A 14,013-nucleotide genomic window follows, 5' to 3' on the forward strand; every position below is an offset into this window, starting at 1 on the left:
TTGTTTTTAAAATATTCTGCTAATAAATGAATTATCAGTAAAAAGTACAATGAAATCAATGCAAATTTTAACAAAAGTTTGTACTTCTTAGCTGTGCTTTTAGTTAATAGCTGAAGAAAGTACAACCAATTTTTTACCTTTCTTCTGCTCAGCATTTTAGCTTTTTGGGGAGAGGGGAAGAGAGGTAAGGATCTGCAGCCACATGTTATATATAAACAAACGTCATCTGCAGTAAAGCACATATTTTTTCTCTGGGCACAAAATAGAATTTCAAGTAAATTATCAAAATCAATGCAACAGCATTTACAAATAAGACCATCACTCTAAGTCCTGGACAGAATAATTTATTTCCATCTTACATCAGAAATTTATTATCTGTGGGTACATCTATTTTTTTCCTCTAAGTTACAGGGAAGATGGATAGGAAATATTTTAAATCATAGCTAGGATTACAAATTTTCCAGTCTGATGGCAACATCTCTATTAATATATCCATTTTAGCTTTGAAGAACTGTAACATGGAAAAGAGGGTGGCTTTGGATACCGAAACACAGACACAAATTTTTATATAAAGGGCCTGGCATCCTTGCCAAATAATTTCCTATAAAAGTCAACTTTTAACTTCAGATCAGTGAGTTTTTACAAGTCATTCTGTGGAACAAAGATGCCATCCAGTGGTAGGTTAGATTGATGATTACCGTTTATCTTCCCCTTTTCATCCAAGCACACTGAGTTTAACCATCTTATGTTTCTTTGTGTATATTACTGTGTTCATTCTAATTATGTTGTCTTAGTAATTATTTCTATTTTTACTGTATTAAATACTGAATCTTATGGCATCTCCCAATATGCATATTATTTATAAGAAGAAGGCATGTGTGCTGAAACTGTTTCCAAATGCAAGCTTCATCTTAAAATAGTCTAACAGTTCATTCTTCCTCCTGTATTCAACCTCTTACAGCCGCTCCCCCTCTCTTCTTGATTAAAAGCATTTGTGCAACTACAAAAACCACTTACTTCAAAATAACATTCAAAAAGGGAAAAAATAAGGTATTTGCAGTTCATGCAACATGCTTCAAAGATTTTGTTTAAACCAAGACAAACCATTCTAAAAACTGGGAGCGTTTCCTTTACGCACCTCTTCAGAACAAACATCCTTAACTGCATGTTTGCATAATATTTCCCCCTCCCCCCAGCTTTTTACAAGATTTGAACCCATATATTTAAATCCGCAATACTGAACTGCTCCCAGCTGAGCGGCAAGAATACATACTGACAGAAGAATATTATTTTCTGTATGGGACCAGATGACAGAGACTGGCATAAAACATGCTCTACCAGCAGGCTATACAATGGAGACAGCATTATACTGTTGATGCCCATCTCTCAAAGGTGAACTTTCAAGTTACTATGGCAAAGTCACTACGCATATGCAAGACACTAAGCAAGCTTATGAATTCTGCAAATCACAAGATCAGAGATCAACTACAGTATTTTGCATATAAATTGTCACTTAAAATTACTGTAACAGCCAATACTGCATTACATCAATTCTGTTTATGTAAATTTATTAGAATGCTTATTCTTATTTTCAAAGGTTTAGTTTGAAGATTTCTCCCTCATACTGCTTTGTCATACGATTCATTCACAAAGTCTATGTTGGATCTTACCACTAATAAAGATAAGCAAAAAAGGGCTGACTGAAGACACCACATTTATGTTCAACATTTTTCTTTATTTTGAAAAACATGGAAGAAGCTCATGCTTATCTTATAGCTTAAAGTATCTATTTGGAAAAACACAGAAACTGAAAGTTAAAGCTTAGTGTTTAAAATCATATACAATTTTGAGATTAAAACTTTAAAGTTATCCATTTAACATCTACATCAGCTTTCCACCTTTCCAAAAAACCCAGGATGTTTTACATGTTATTAACATGCTTCATTTATGTTATGTTTGTTTTGCATTATGAATTATGTTATTAACCATTTATGTTAAAAAAAAGAATAAAAGATAGCAAATTCAGAATGCCTGTCTTTTGGCTATTCTAGCATAGAAGTCTGAAAATAGAAAAACAGTTAATTGTTGCTTGTTCACAGGTAAACTCTACTTTAAAATGTTGCATGTCAGCAGCATAAAATATGAATATTAAAATAAGCTTCAAATAATCTCAGTCACTCACTTCAGACACAGATTCTGCAAAAAATCCCATCACACTGGCTGTATACAACTTGATATTGACAGGCTCCCAGGGGTTATATATACACCTTTGAAATACTGCTTCAGGATAAGAAAGTCCCAATGAAAACACAGGAGCATCTGGCTAGCTGCTACACTGTGGCAAACATACCATCATCACACATATTAAGAGGATGGTTCTGTCCACTTCTCACCCCATTTTACACATTGGCAGGCAATGTCACTCGGTCTTACTCAATACAATTAGAAATTGGAGGGATAATACAAGACCCCAAAGGTATCTCTATCCTTGGAGATATCCAAAACTGGACAAGTCTAACGAGACCTGCTCTGAGTCAGTAATTGGACCAGATGACCTCCCAAGGTCCCTTCCAACTGAAATTATTCTACGACTCTATGTCAGGAGGGAGCTTCCTCAGACTGGCCCCAATCTGAATTACGGATAATAAATACTTTGAGTTTGATGTTCTCATCATTGTCAATGACAGATCACACTAGTGGGAGCTCTGAGGTTACTGAACTAGATGGGGATACATACAACAGTTGCAGCCAAATACACGGGCCCCTAACGGACTTCAAGGGCCTTCTGTTACATCCCTCTTTGCTACAGAAAGCGTCAGGTGGACTATGCTATTAATAATAGGGTGCAAATAGAAGTCTGGATCTCTACTGTAAAACAAAAATATTACAAAGAATGGAAATCGTATTTCCATCCTTAGGTATCAACACAGTTGAAAAGTCAACTAAATGGAATGGTCTGTAGTTTCCCCTGAAAAATTTAGCCACAAGACATTTTAATCCCAAAGCAAAATTTCAGGAATACATCATTTTTATGTTGCAGAAGTGTCAGGGTTCAGAACTCCATGTCACAGAACTGCTACCATAATATCCTGTGAACACAGGCAGGTGGTCTTGTAGTTCAGTAATTAATGCTGACATTAAAGGCTAGGCTACTGTTTGTGAAACTCCTCACTGCTACAATTCTCTCATGTAATTCTTTCCTCTGTTTCCCATAGCCCAGAAGGATACCACAGATTTAAGAATGTGTATTATTAGAGAAGGAAACTGAAAAAATAAAGTTCACATCTCCATTTCTAGTGACCATCAGTTTGCCCACAAGAGTGAAAAGCTAAAGTAAGTTATTTTAAAGAAAGTAGAGTATAAAAATAATGAAACAAATATGCAATAATAAAACACTAAGGGCAAAATAAATTTACACATAACACAACTATTTTTCAAAATTCTTGCTTTGCTTTAGATGCCAGTTTGCCTTCTGGCTAAAAACACATTCTTCACACACGCTGGGAATGTTGAGGAAAACTAGTCAGCATTCAGAGGATTAATACAGATTTCCAGCTCTGTGCCTTTAGGCTTAATAGTCAGACATCTATTTGTCCTCAGGAGAGGTTAGGGGTTGAAATCCAAATATGCAAACAACTGAATTCTTTGTTAAGATATCAAGTAAAGCTTGATCTTTCTGCTGTTTAATAAATCCTTGCAATTTTATGGACTTATTTAAATGCAGCATTGTGTCTTACTATTTTGAAGGAGAAAACAATGCAAGGAAACAAACACATTCATTCTGACGAAAATTTGTTCTCCAGAGGAAAAATGACATACACCCTTGACAGCTTATTTACCAAACTCACTAAAGATTTATTGATTTATCAATCAGTGCCTTGAGCATTTGCTTCTCCCCAAGGGAAAATTAACAATTCCAACTAACCTAATATATTCTATGTATAAACTAAGTGAATGCAAGAATCAATCCTGGCACAGTTTACAACATCCAGTTAAAAAAATTCTGTCCCTTTTGGTGTATGTAAAATTGAAAGCTATACTAACGAAGAATAAATGCTCATGTTGCTTACAAACATAAAAAATACTTATTAAGACAGTACAATTGAACCCAACAGACATTTTAAATCATTTAAACACTCAGTGGGAGGCAAAAGCATTGGAAAATAAAAAATTGAATGATTTTGCTTCTAGATTAATACTAAGTACTACTACTATTAGTCGCAATACTGACATGCCTCAAAGCAGATATATTTCACAAAGAGCTAAAAATTTTCTTTTACTTCACCTGCAAATGTTTAAGCCTGTAACTTAATTACCGGTTTGATGATGTCAGAACAAGAATTCCAGAAGAAAAATATGAAAATCTAGGAATGTACTGTCATTTAGCAAAGTAACAAGAAGAAAAAGAAAATGCTTAAACACAAATAAAATGTACTTACATCATGTGCTTACATTTCCTATCTTAAAAGAAGGTAGGAAAAAGAAAATGTAGTAAATATAAGATTAACTTTTCACTAGGAATAGTAAAAATATTCAAAACATATGTAAAACAAATAATGTCAATAGAGGTTTTGACTACAAAAGAACTGATACAGCAGTTCAATACACCAAAGCTACTGGGTTGAAGCTTTGCAGCACCCGGCCACTACAGAAACCCAAAGACTGCCTCAACCTCTGCTGCCTAAGTAATCCCGTGAAGAACGGATAAAGCAATGGAGATTCTCTCTTCTCTAAAAATAAAACAAACAAACAAAAAACCCCAAAACACCCACCACCAAAACAGTATTTTCTCTAGGCTGATGAGGGGATATCTGCAGCTTAGCTACAGAAGTCTATCTTTCAACAGTCTGCCCTGTTGTCACAATTAGTATCTTCTCAGCAAGATAGGTCCCATAAGAATGTTAATATTTAATACATAAAAACATCTATGTATTTATTAAAACTTAACATACATAACTTCATTTACCAGAAGCTTTATTAAATTCTGCAGAAGTGAAAGCTTTACTAAACATTCAAAACTGCATGTAGAGAAAAATCTTCAAGAAATGTGTCCACCCCCCCTTTCTTTTAATAGAACTAAATAAGAAAATTGTCATCCAATCAAAGCGAGAAAAGCCAGGAATGATTGTAAAATACTGCCCTCTGGTGTTAAGCCTATTCTAAGTTCTATTTTATATTTAAGACCTCCTCCTCCTCCCCAGCCCTCTGCCTTTTTTTTTTTTTTTTTTTACCTGAAAGAACCACCTCCAGGATCATTCAGCTTGTTTTTCTGATTTGCAGAGACCTGAACACCGAAGCCCCCAGGACTTTTGCTGGCTTGTATTGTTGGTGCCTTCCCTACTGTGCCTGAAAAACACCAAGCAATGTTATTATGAGCTGTCTTAGACAATTTACATCAAAGAACCTTCTGTCCAGGAACTAAATTTAACTGTCTGTAAATTGCAAACAAAAGGAAGTTATTATTTTTAAAGATTACATTGCTGAAGAAGAACAACTTAAAATATAAAATCTGTATTAACGTTACAGTTTGTTCAATATTTACAAAATACAGAAGATTCTAAAACTGAAAACCATTGGCCATAACTGATTATAATACATATAACAGCTATCAACATGTTTGCAATTGCCAGTAAACCACTCTTATATATAATCTGGACAGCATAAAGAAACAGAATTTGAAAGGTTCTTAATACAGATGTTTTAAGTCACTCAAGTTACTGTGATATTAACTTTTATATTTTCTTACATATTCATTCATTGTTCACTATTGCAGCGAAAAGCATGTATTTTCAGAATTTAAAATATTATTTTTAATACTCTTTACTGTTATATAATATACGTAAAGGAAAATATATTATTGTAAAATTTAAAATAGCCTCCTCTTAAAGGTTGTCTTTTACCTTCTTGTTTTAAAAGTAATTTATGTCTGTATATAAACTTTACAAGTCTATATGCATAAGTAAAAACTGGGATTTCTAAATGAGCCAAAATGTGTTAGACCTTCAGCTTCTTCTGAAAGTAAATCAAAAAATGGATATTTAATTTCTATTAGACATTGGAAAATCTAATAAAAAAATAACAACAATTTTATGCTGCTGATTACTAAATCAACAGATCTGGGTTATCTTCATTATTAGAAAACAGTATATCAGTGTTGGACTCAAAAAGCATTGATAAATGAATCTTCTGGATTAAGTCATCCTTTACTGATTACGTATTTTAAGAACATGTTTACTTGGGTTATGTTTTGTCTGTTTCCTTTAATTCCTACCTATTTTTTGGTATGTGAAAATTAAAACAATATTAATACTTCATTTAAAAGATCTCACCTTTTTCTTGTATATCTCTCAATTAATATTACTGAGAATTACAACACATAGTGCTTGAGACACTTTAAAAAGTACGTGGAGTTATTCTTGCACATCTATGGCTCATTTCTGTATAAATAGTCATGTTATAAACCGTAGTGGAGTTAAGTCATTTTTCTTTCATGAACTCTAAAAACCTAAAATACAATTATCTGAACTAACAAATCCTTTTAATAACATTTCTTTGCTAAAAAAAAAAAAAAGTGTTAGCCATGAATGAATCCAGCATTACTTTTTTTTATTTTGAAGTCCTCATCAACCTCATCCCATGCTCTCCAAGCAAAAATAATTTGATAGGCTTTGTTGAATTCTTCAGTCTGTATAAAGAAACTATTGTGTGGATCCCCAACATTAGCAAATCAAAAAATAAGATTTAGGACTTCAGGCTCTAAGCATGGGGAACAAACATTTTGTCATCAGAATATTCAAGGCCCATGAGATGTCCCAAATAGCAATAGTCCAGTACAATCATTTATCTATTCTAGATGAAGTAATCAAAAGCTTTTCTACTAAGTGAGTTGGAAGGGTAGATGATTAATACAATAATAAAAATTAACACATTTCAGCATGCAACAATTTACATTTAGGAGACTGAAAATGTATTAGCCGTGAAAATTATTGCAATGGCTAAAGTTAGGTAGATAGTAGCATTCCTCTAGAATTAATACTGTATTCCTTTAGAATTAACATCAATGGTTTGTTTCCTACAGATGTTTACTTCTGATCCAAAAAATATCAAAAAGGTACAGCAACACAGTAGTTAGACATACTGTTTTCCTGACACTAAAAAACTATGCTGGACATCGAAAAAATTAGTCTCACTTTCTTTCACCCCTTGTATACATAATTCTACTTAAATGGATCTTGCAAAGGATATCAATATAAGTTTTGGGATGATACACTAGTTTTTTGGTTTAAATCACAGTTGTGCACAATTAAGCAGTTAGATACAAATATGGCTAAAACACAGATTTATACTATGGGACAGGGCATATTTTGAAAATTAAAATCATCTGTGGGCTTAGATATTTCATGGGATTGGTAATGACATACAGAGTCCTCCATCATTGGGTCCTCGCTTCAAATTGCATGACCTAGAGACATAAGCCGAAATTTAGAAACTGGTAAGCTCCTAGTTCTATTTCTACAGGGGTTAAATAGCTGCAATGAATGCTCTGGTTAATAACTTCACCCTTTGGCTAATTCCCCCATCCATAAGATGCGATTAACAGAATTATTATACTGATAACTGCTTCAATAAAGAAGTGTGAATTTTTCCTGAAATAATTATAATGTTACTTCCCCTGGTGTGGATACAGTTATATCAGTATAAAAGTTTTTAGAGCCTGCCTACATTATCAATACTAGTGTTTTAAAAAGCATTACAATTTGTTCATACGGATGCATTAATATTAATGTAAAGAAGCATCACACTAGGAGAGCTACTCCTGTCTGAGAAGGGAAACACACCATGCTGTGGAAGCCAGCTCAATGCTGGCATAACTATGCTTAAGAATTCATACTCCACACAACTATACTACCATCATTTTCCACATAGACCATGTCCTATTCCAGTATCCTACCTCCTTCTACATGAATAGGCTGGTATATAACACCAGTTTACTGGTGTTTACAGTAGAGAGTTTTAACAATACATCAAGGTCAAAATGTACTGGTATCTGATAGTATGCCATAGTGGCATTTCTTAGAGCTGCAAACACACAGGCAGACTTTTATCCACACATGGGCTGCAGGATAAATAGTTTTATAGCGGGGCATTTTCTAGATTTCCATTCTGATTGCTGACTGTGTGTACTTAAAACAATATCGTGGTGGGCTTAAACAAGCTTGTAAATAGGAATAAGCTCACCTGAAAGCAGGGCTTTGCATGAATTGGCTTTTATGAATGTCATCTGTGTACAGCTCTATATAAAAACTAAGTTGTATTCCTTAAACAGTCAAAGTGCTACTATCTCATTGGCTGATCAATGGCCTTCACAAATAAATCTGTGTTCTTAAACAACTGTTTAAATGACAGATGCCAATGCCATGCAAATCCTTGGCACACTGTTGACATCCATGGCTTAGACACACTATTCCACAAGCACAGAAATGAAATCAGCCTTCATACTCAGACACATTGTTCAAAAGTCAAAGTTCACACTGTAAGACACAGAATATTTTTCCTGTTAATAAACTCAGGACATGAGTGTCAGTACTATCAAATGTACACCTTTCATGACAAGTAAATGCATGTCTTCCTAACCTGGAAAAAAAACAACCTATAGAATTACAGTAATAGCTTGGTCTCTGTGTCCATTCAGCCTTTGGAGTCTCTGAAGAGAATGGACCAAGTAGAACATCAACTGCTACTAACTGCGATCATTGGATTTTTGATCTCTTCTGTACCCAAGGAGAACAAAAAACACCAAGCAATAAAGTCATACAGGCAGCAATAGCTCATACATGCATTTAAATTAATTTGATTTTGGATTCAATATCTGAAAATAATAAGCTCTGTATTCCATTACAAACCCTCAATTATCTAAATGCCCACATCCAGAGAGATACTCTCATACACAATCAAAAAAAACCCCCTAAGGCTAACAGGTTTAGTGGTGGAAAGAAACAAATAAATGTTTATTAGAAAGTAGGAAGGCTTCAAGAACCCTCTTAAAGAGTGGGATGTAGTAGTCAGATATTAATCCATCTATGCATGGACAGATGGGTGAATCATGTAAAATACTATACTCGTGATTCCCTGGCTAGTCATGGCATGTCATGTTGCTGTACTTAGTCTCTGACATCGCCAAAGAGTAAATAAACATAGTGACAAAAAAAGGGCATGTGGGTTGAAAAGTTTCTCTAGGAGTCCTACCTTGACCTCTACCAATGGAGAGATAGTGACTATCATGTCCAGCTTCAGGGGTAAGAGCTAAATCAGGATGATTAAATTGAGATATTCTCTAGGCTTCACCAAAAAATGAAGTATTTCTTTCTTGGTCCAGAGTTACAAGTTTAGAACAGCAAGAGTCAAGTTCCTGACTTCCTTCAGAACTTTCCATGAAAAACTGCTGAGTAAGGAACTAAGCTTGTGAGAATTTTGTCATGAGTAGATTCAAAAGTTAACTGGGTTGGTCCAAAATATGGCAAAACTGCATAGTGAAAACATGCATTGTCAGCCAGTCAGAAGTAAAAATAAGTGTCAAGCCTGCCAATGTCAACACTGTAAGTTTTTTCCCATGCTACTAATTTTCAGTTACAATAAAATTCATACAAAGGTAACAATCTCACTAAAATATTTAAACCCATACCTGGTGGTCTAATGGTCTGAGTTATTACCACTGGCATCCTAATCTGGGTAGTCTGGCAAGCAGGGTTTCGTTTCACAGTTTGAGCAGATGTTGACTGGATAATCTGCTATTATTAAAAAAAAGTATACTCATATTATATTCTTTATACACAAACACACACAACGTAAATATACTAATACCTTTAATTACTGATATAAGCATATGGATCTCTAAAGCACAACCAGCTAGCGACAAAAGTCATATTTATGTAATGCATGTGGTTGTGTGTGTGTGTATATACATATTTTGTTGCTATACTTTTTAAAAAAAAAAAATCAAATATTTGACACAAATGTCATATGTCACAACCTTCATCAAAAAATGTATTTCAAAGAAGTGAGGTTAATATTAAAGTTTAGACTTTTCTCTTCAGAAATTTTACTAGCAAGCAAAGCATTTTTGTAGAAGAAAATGCTGCACTAATTTTAGTGGTATCCACCCACAACTGTTCAGCCTTTCATTATATATTATGTCTATGCTTTTTAAAGAAAATATATACTAAAATAAATTTCAAAATATTATGGGTTCCAAAGTCAGATATACACAAAATTAAAAAACAGAGAATGTTTTGTGGTGATCATGTTCTGTTTATCTTCTAAATGTTAATTGGGTATTTTCATGGTTTCACTTAATACTGAACCAAATTTTGAGGTCCTTATCCAAAACTGAAACTGGGTTAGAAACTTAGATTTTGACCCATAAATAAATTAAACCAAAAAGAGAAAACCTGCAAGGATCATGTCTAAGTGATAGCAAAACATATGTTCATGAAATAAGGAACAAGTTAGGCACAGATGTAATGAACATAAGATTCAAAAAGACACATGGGCATTGCAGAGCTGGAAAAAAAATTCATGAATAAACTTTAAAAACAAAACATAAGCAAATAGCTGAAAATAAGATTACAAAATAAGATTACAACCACAACTCATAGTCCAGAAAACCTCAAGAGTCATGTACTCTTCACAGTCGTAACTATGTTACTCCCATTCTGTAATGGCTCTACTGACAGACCTCTTTCTCACACCCATAAAATTCATTATCTCCTGGAGGACAATGGGACACACTGCAATCTAATTGAATATGCTATGTTAAGCAAACAGGAAATATTGCACCTTTATTTGGCCCTAATCTGTATCATTCTTACATACTGTAATATAAAAATATATTATTTAGCTGAATAATGTAAGGCCAAATCTCTGACTTCAAAGTATGCTATGGAGAAAAGGAAAGGAGACACAATATTTTCAAAGGAGATGTAAAAGTAGACAATGAAGAAATCAAGGAACAAACCAAAAATCACTCCATCAGCAGAAACCAAGGACTCCCAAATCATGCAGAAGGAACAGAGGTGAAACTATAAATAAGAAAAGGAAAAAAAAAAAAAAAAAAGAGTACTGAGGGAACAAGACTGCTAATGTAGGCTGGACAAAAAACAAGCATGGCCATTTTGAAGTTCGGAATTGCATCCTGTGCATGCTAAAACATTAAAAGTTGTGAGGTCCTAATAAACCTGTGGAGGGTTACCATGCAGAACCATTACCAGACCCATTGGCCATTGCCACCTTGCTGAAAGAGAAAGGGGGAAAAAAGGGTTCAGGATTCAGCTTCAACTATGGACACCAAAGGAAAATGTAATGCTTTTACTAAGCAGAGAAATCGAGCAAATGGATATCAATTTACTTCATCAAGGCAGAACGTCTTGATGCAAAGTATTTACTTGAAGTAAATAGAGACACTCACACAATAACTATCATGCTTAAAAACAGGAAAGAAATACAGATGGTAAGTGAAAAAGAGGGAGAAAGAGGAATTTGACTGCATTTTGATGCACAGAAAACAATCTACATGTAAAGCAAGTAATAAATAAGGAGACAGACTAGTCCACAGTCAGCAAAGGCTATGCTGACGTTAAGGAGAGGGGGAAAGTTGTCATTGGATGAGCTTTCAAAGAAGAATGATGTGAAGCAGCCATACCTTAACTGGACGAAAGTCAGGCCAAAAAGGGAGATGTGTGTGACCTGTGCACGGAATTACTATCTGGTATTATAATAATCTTCTGTGATTAGGTTATTCCTCAAAGAGGAACTAAACTAACAACTTCTTGATTTCAGAATCAAATTCTGTTTCACCTGATTAACACTCTCCTGTGAATGCCCTAAAAAAGTGGGTCAGTAAATAGGGCAGCATTTAATCATTTCGGAAGATATAAATAACGGCAATGGTTTCTTTACTATCAAATACATGTGAAAAATGTTCTTTAACAAGTACCAAACTAAAACCTCAACATATACATAAGAGCGGAAAGTGAGGAAAAAGATCAAAATCAACATCTTAAATTCTGCACAGAAACCAGCATGCACTTTCTAAAAGTAACAACTACAATTCAACTCAGAGCAACATTTTACACTGTTAGATTTCAGTTTCTAAATAGTTTTAAGGTTCTTTCAACACAGACTGTCATCTTCAAATCTGGAAATGATCAAGGAATGAAGAGCAGCAATTTGTCTTCGAAACAGAAGGTGCAAACTTCTTTCCAGATGAAAATAAATAAAGGACATAGCAAAAGCTGATGAATCAGAAGCAACTGATGCTGCGACAAAATTGATTAACAACCTAAACCACCCTTCATCAATTAGACTAATTTAAACTGTTCTAATTCCCTTGCTTATTTTCCTCACAGTATAAACATTACCATTAAGTCCTCAACTTGGTCTGGAAAACGCAGATAATGAACAAGGTACTGGTAACAAGCTAGTCCCAATGGGAGATGGTTAAATTAACCAAAATTATTTTACATCTCTCACAGCCTAAAATACGAACAATGACTGTTGCCCAGCTAATGCACTGTAACCTTTGCACAGTCTGAATCCTAACACCAGTTCCTAAGCACCAATTTACTAACCCAGACTGAAAAAAAAGTTACAGAAGTGGATGTTTTCAGTATACTGAAGTTAACGCAGACATAGCTTTAGTCTTAAGAAAAATTTAAGGGGAGATCTTATTGCTGTCTGCAACTACCTAGTGCAGAGAAAATGAACCCAGACTCTTCTCAGAGGTGCACAGTGGAAGGATGTGATGCAATGGAACGCAAGTCAGAACATCAGAAATTTCAACTCCATGTAAGAAAAAAAAAATTACCAGCAGGGTGGTCAAATACACTGTAGCTGAACCTGTTTTGAGCAGGAACCTGTTTTGAGCAGGAAGTTAGACCAGAGACCTCCAGAGGTCCTTTCCAACCTACTCCACAATAGTAATGATTTTATAAAAGTGCTACGTAAGAAAAGTGACAAGACAGAACATAAACCAGTCTTCGAAGTCTATGGAAACAGTTCATCATTCCCTCTCCACTAAGAAGAAGGGAAGCCATTTTCAGTATTTCCACTGCTGAAGAAAGCACAACAGCCAAACAATAATAAAGACATAGAAAACCTAAAAGATTTAATATGATATAGCCATTGCCTGGAGTTTGATAACGAGTCTGCAAAATAGCAAAATCACAAACAAAACTATGATCAAGACAGTGCTAGGTCAGCAAATACTGTCTCAGACCAACTTATTCCTCATCAGTCTATCAGTCAAAAGTTGAAGAATCATCTCCTAGGCTGCTCTTCAAGAAATGCATTGAAGCAGGAAAGTCATAGCATTGCTTCTCCGAGTGCACTATGTTTCAAGTTAACTTTATTTTTTTCTATAAAATAACATTTCTCTACAAAATAGCACGCACATTTCTAACAAGGAAAGCGTTCTCCCTCTTTATCTTCCCACTTCTCCCCTTATCCATCCTCTCTCCACTCCACTAATGAAGCTCACTTAGATACACCACCAGTCTGCTCCTCCAGACACGCTCCTTCTGCTCACTTCCTGAATGCTTCAACAGACTACTGGCTCAGTCCGTTTCTTAAGGTTCACTTTCTTTTCACATCTGTAAGAGGGGAGGGATGTATATACAAAGGTGTTTCCATATAAGAAGTAGACTTGTGAAGATGAAAAGAGGATATTTAACAGTCACATTACTGATAACCAGAATAACAAAGCAGCGACAGCTGAAATACGCATTTTCCCCAAGACCCTTCTTTGAAAAGCTTAGATTCAATAAGTATATGAGAATAAAATAACAGTCCTCTCTGATTTCAATCTTAAGCAAAAAGGTGATGATTGTACCAAGACCAGTGTGAATCTTCTATATGTTATTACAGAAAAAAGAACAGATTCCAGGTGTGAATGTAAACCAATAATTAACAACACAAATGACTAACAGATACAGGTTCAGAAAAAATTCAGCCAAAGCA

At 34.7% G+C, this 14,013-nt stretch overlaps 1 protein-coding gene across 1 annotated transcript in view; it reads right to left on the minus strand.

The window, feature by feature from the left end:
- Window positions 1–14,013, minus strand: part of LOC112962653 (transcription initiation factor TFIID subunit 4-like) — a 150,807-nt gene that overhangs the window by 107,119 nt on the left and 29,675 nt on the right. The window contains exons 8-9 of the mRNA XM_026059029.1: window positions 9,683–9,788; window positions 5,232–5,346 (exon numbers count right to left, since the gene is read on the minus strand). Coding sequence (XP_025914814.1) covers window positions 5,232–5,346; window positions 9,683–9,788 — 221 coding nt within the window. The remainder of the gene's footprint in view (window positions 1–5,231; window positions 5,347–9,682; window positions 9,789–14,013) is intronic.

The sequence above is a fragment of the Apteryx rowi genome, unplaced genomic scaffold (genome assembly GCF_003343035.1).
Source record: "Apteryx rowi isolate R43461 unplaced genomic scaffold, aptRow1 scaffold_1, whole genome shotgun sequence".
Taxonomy (NCBI): Eukaryota; Metazoa; Chordata; class Aves; order Apterygiformes; family Apterygidae; genus Apteryx; species Apteryx rowi.